Source organism: Coturnix japonica (genome assembly GCF_001577835.2).
Source record: "Coturnix japonica isolate 7356 chromosome 3 unlocalized genomic scaffold, Coturnix japonica 2.1 chr3random1480, whole genome shotgun sequence".
Taxonomy (NCBI): Eukaryota; Metazoa; Chordata; class Aves; order Galliformes; family Phasianidae; genus Coturnix; species Coturnix japonica.
The window spans coordinates 1,598-4,160 of NW_015439443.1; the positions used below are offsets into that span (position 1 = coordinate 1,598).

Sequence of the window (2,563 nt, forward strand, 5' to 3'; positions counted from 1 at the left end):
TTGAAAAACATGGCTTCATAGAATCATAGAATGGCTTGGGTTGAAAAGGAGCACAATGATCATCCAGCTCCAACCCCCTGCTGTGTGCAGGGTCACCAACCAGCAGCCCAGGCTGCCCAGAGCCACATCCAGCCTGGCCTTGAATGCCTGCAGGGATGGGGCATCCACAGCCTCCTTGGGCAACCTGTTCCAGTAATAACCTTGGCCCTGGTGACACAAAATACAAAACACTCTGGAGTGAAGCTACAATCTCACCTACAGCAGAAATGGCAGGTACCAGCATAATGCAGGCTACGACATGCTACATAACCCTCCCACCTCCAACTTCAGATCATCTGGGCTGAAGATGATGAATAACCACTTGTACTTAGTAACCTACCTGGGGGATAGCACAGAAGTTGAAGACACTTTGGTTTTTCAGGCGAGACAAGTAAGTGAGGACATCAGGGACGTGGCGGAGAGCATTGGTGATGAGCTCATTCAGACACTGGACGGCCATATCTATGTTCTCTGGCTTGGTAAGGTCAGAGAGCTTCTTCGTGTATCTGCTCCAAACCTAAACACCAAGATAAGGACTCAGAAGTTAGATGGTACATTCATATCATAAAGGAGACATCAGTAACATGCAAGAAGTCAGGAGAACGAACAATAATCACCATAGCCTTGAAGGACTGGGACTTACTAGGCTAAAGGAAGGGCTCTGGAAACACAGCAGTGACCTTCATATAGATAGGGACATTCACACAGATGGGGAATGGTTTGAAACTGAGACAGGGGAGGTTTAGGTTGGATCTTAGGAGGAAGTTTTTCACCCAGCAGGTGGTGACGCACTGGAACAGGTTGCCCAAGGAGGCTGTGGATGCCCCATCCCTGCAGGCATTCAAGGCCAGGCTGGATGTGGCTCTGGGCAGCCTGGGCTGCTGGTTGGTGACCCTGCACCTTCAAGTCTTCTCTAAGTAGGGCAAAGAAATACAGTTCATATGCCAGGCTGGTATCACAAAATGCTCTATCAGACAGACCTGCAGACTGTCAGACCTTTCCCATTAACTCTGATTTAAAGAGACACAAAGAGATGCTATAATTTTAGCAGTGCACCTCTAACTATGCACCCTGCATAGTGAGCATTTGTGAGACACGCGTCTCATTGGCTACACCCACAACAGATCTTGGACAGAAGTACAAAAGATTATAAAGGGACAGGAACAAAATTACCAGCGATGGAAAAAAAATCCCAACCACGGGGATTTCCAAGACAATTCTAGAAGTAACTCTTAAAGGGAGAAGCTGCAGTTCACTATCAGAGCAGCAACAAAAGCACCTTTGATCTATTCTAGCACAGTACAAGCATATCGAGAAGCACAGCAGACATGCTCACCCAAAGGCAATGTTTCCCCTTACCTCTCTGGGCCAGAACTCCCTTCCTTCCAGCTGGTCCTCCAAATAGTCACGGATGATGTTGGTTTTTTGCAAGAAGAGGCCCATAGAGTTTGCCAGCTCTGTGTCCTGTCCTACAATAGGATCTTCTAGCTCTGATGCAGAGAAGAGTCGGGAAAGGCCTATCCCCACCAGCCCAGCAACGTAGTGGCAATACTGTGAGGCACCGGGAAGGGGGAAAAAAGCAAGAAAAAAGGAGCAGTTACAAAGAGCTGCCTATTTAGCACAGCCTGTTACACACAGTGATGATCAGCAAGTAATTCACACTATGTTTTCTGCTAGTTTGCATGGCCCTCCTTGCTCCATCTCAGCCTTTTCACGCTCAGCAAACTCTTGACCAAGGATGTCCTCAACATCTGGTGCTACTCTGCTTTCATCACCAAAGTAGCTGCCCACAAGGGAACAGCTGATGGGTTGGGTCATCCAAACCAGGTGCTGGTGGGTCACCGACTCTCTGCACTCCTGCTATCATTCAGTGTGTCCACATAGACTTACCCGATCCCACTCACTCTGAGAATCCACCTTCTTTTCCAAGAACTCCGCCATCCCAACGCCCATCTTGTGACAAATATCAGAGATCACATCCTGGTAGACCTTTGCCAGGTTCCTGAACTCCATGGAGATCTGTATCATGTGCAAACAAGAGGAAATAAAGACAGTGTGAAGGACAAACAAAACACATCAGAGTTCACCTTTCATTAGAAGACAAGAGTAAGACTTGTTTACCAGGCTCTCATCTCTGGCTACAGATCTACGACAACTCCTACAAGGAGAAGTTGTTTCAAGGCCCTCAAAGCACAGGCTCAGTCTGTTCTCAATCTCAACGTTACAAACTCTGGCAGCAGATCAGACACAACAAGATCTTTGGGAAGGCTCTGTGGCCTTGGACTGGTATCATCTGGGAGTTACAGGACCAAACTGGCAACATTTGGCACACGAGATTTCTTCTAATTTAAGAGAGCACCATGTTGTGCTGACCATGGGGAAGGAAAGAAGTTCATAAAATGGCCTGGGTTGAAAAGGACCACAACGACCATCCAGCTCCAACCCCCTGCTGTGTGCAGGGTCACCAACCAGCAGCCCAGGCTGCCCAGAGCCACATCCAGCCTGGCCTTGAATGCCTGCAGGG

At 48.3% G+C, this 2,563-nt stretch overlaps 1 protein-coding gene across 1 annotated transcript in view; it reads right to left on the reverse strand.

The window, feature by feature from the left end:
• Nucleotides 1-2,088, reverse strand: part of LOC107306801 (squalene synthase-like) — a 3,065-nt gene extending 977 nt beyond the window's left edge. The window contains exons 1-3 of the mRNA XM_015850150.2: nt 1,930-2,088; nt 1,399-1,590; nt 380-556 (exon numbers count right to left, since the gene is read on the reverse strand). Of these exons, the coding sequence (XP_015705636.1) occupies nt 380-556; nt 1,399-1,590; nt 1,930-2,067 (507 nt within the window). The 5' untranslated portion in view covers nt 2,068-2,088. The remainder of the gene's footprint in view (nt 1-379; nt 557-1,398; nt 1,591-1,929) is intronic.
• Nucleotides 2,089-2,563: the final 475 nt, after the last annotated feature.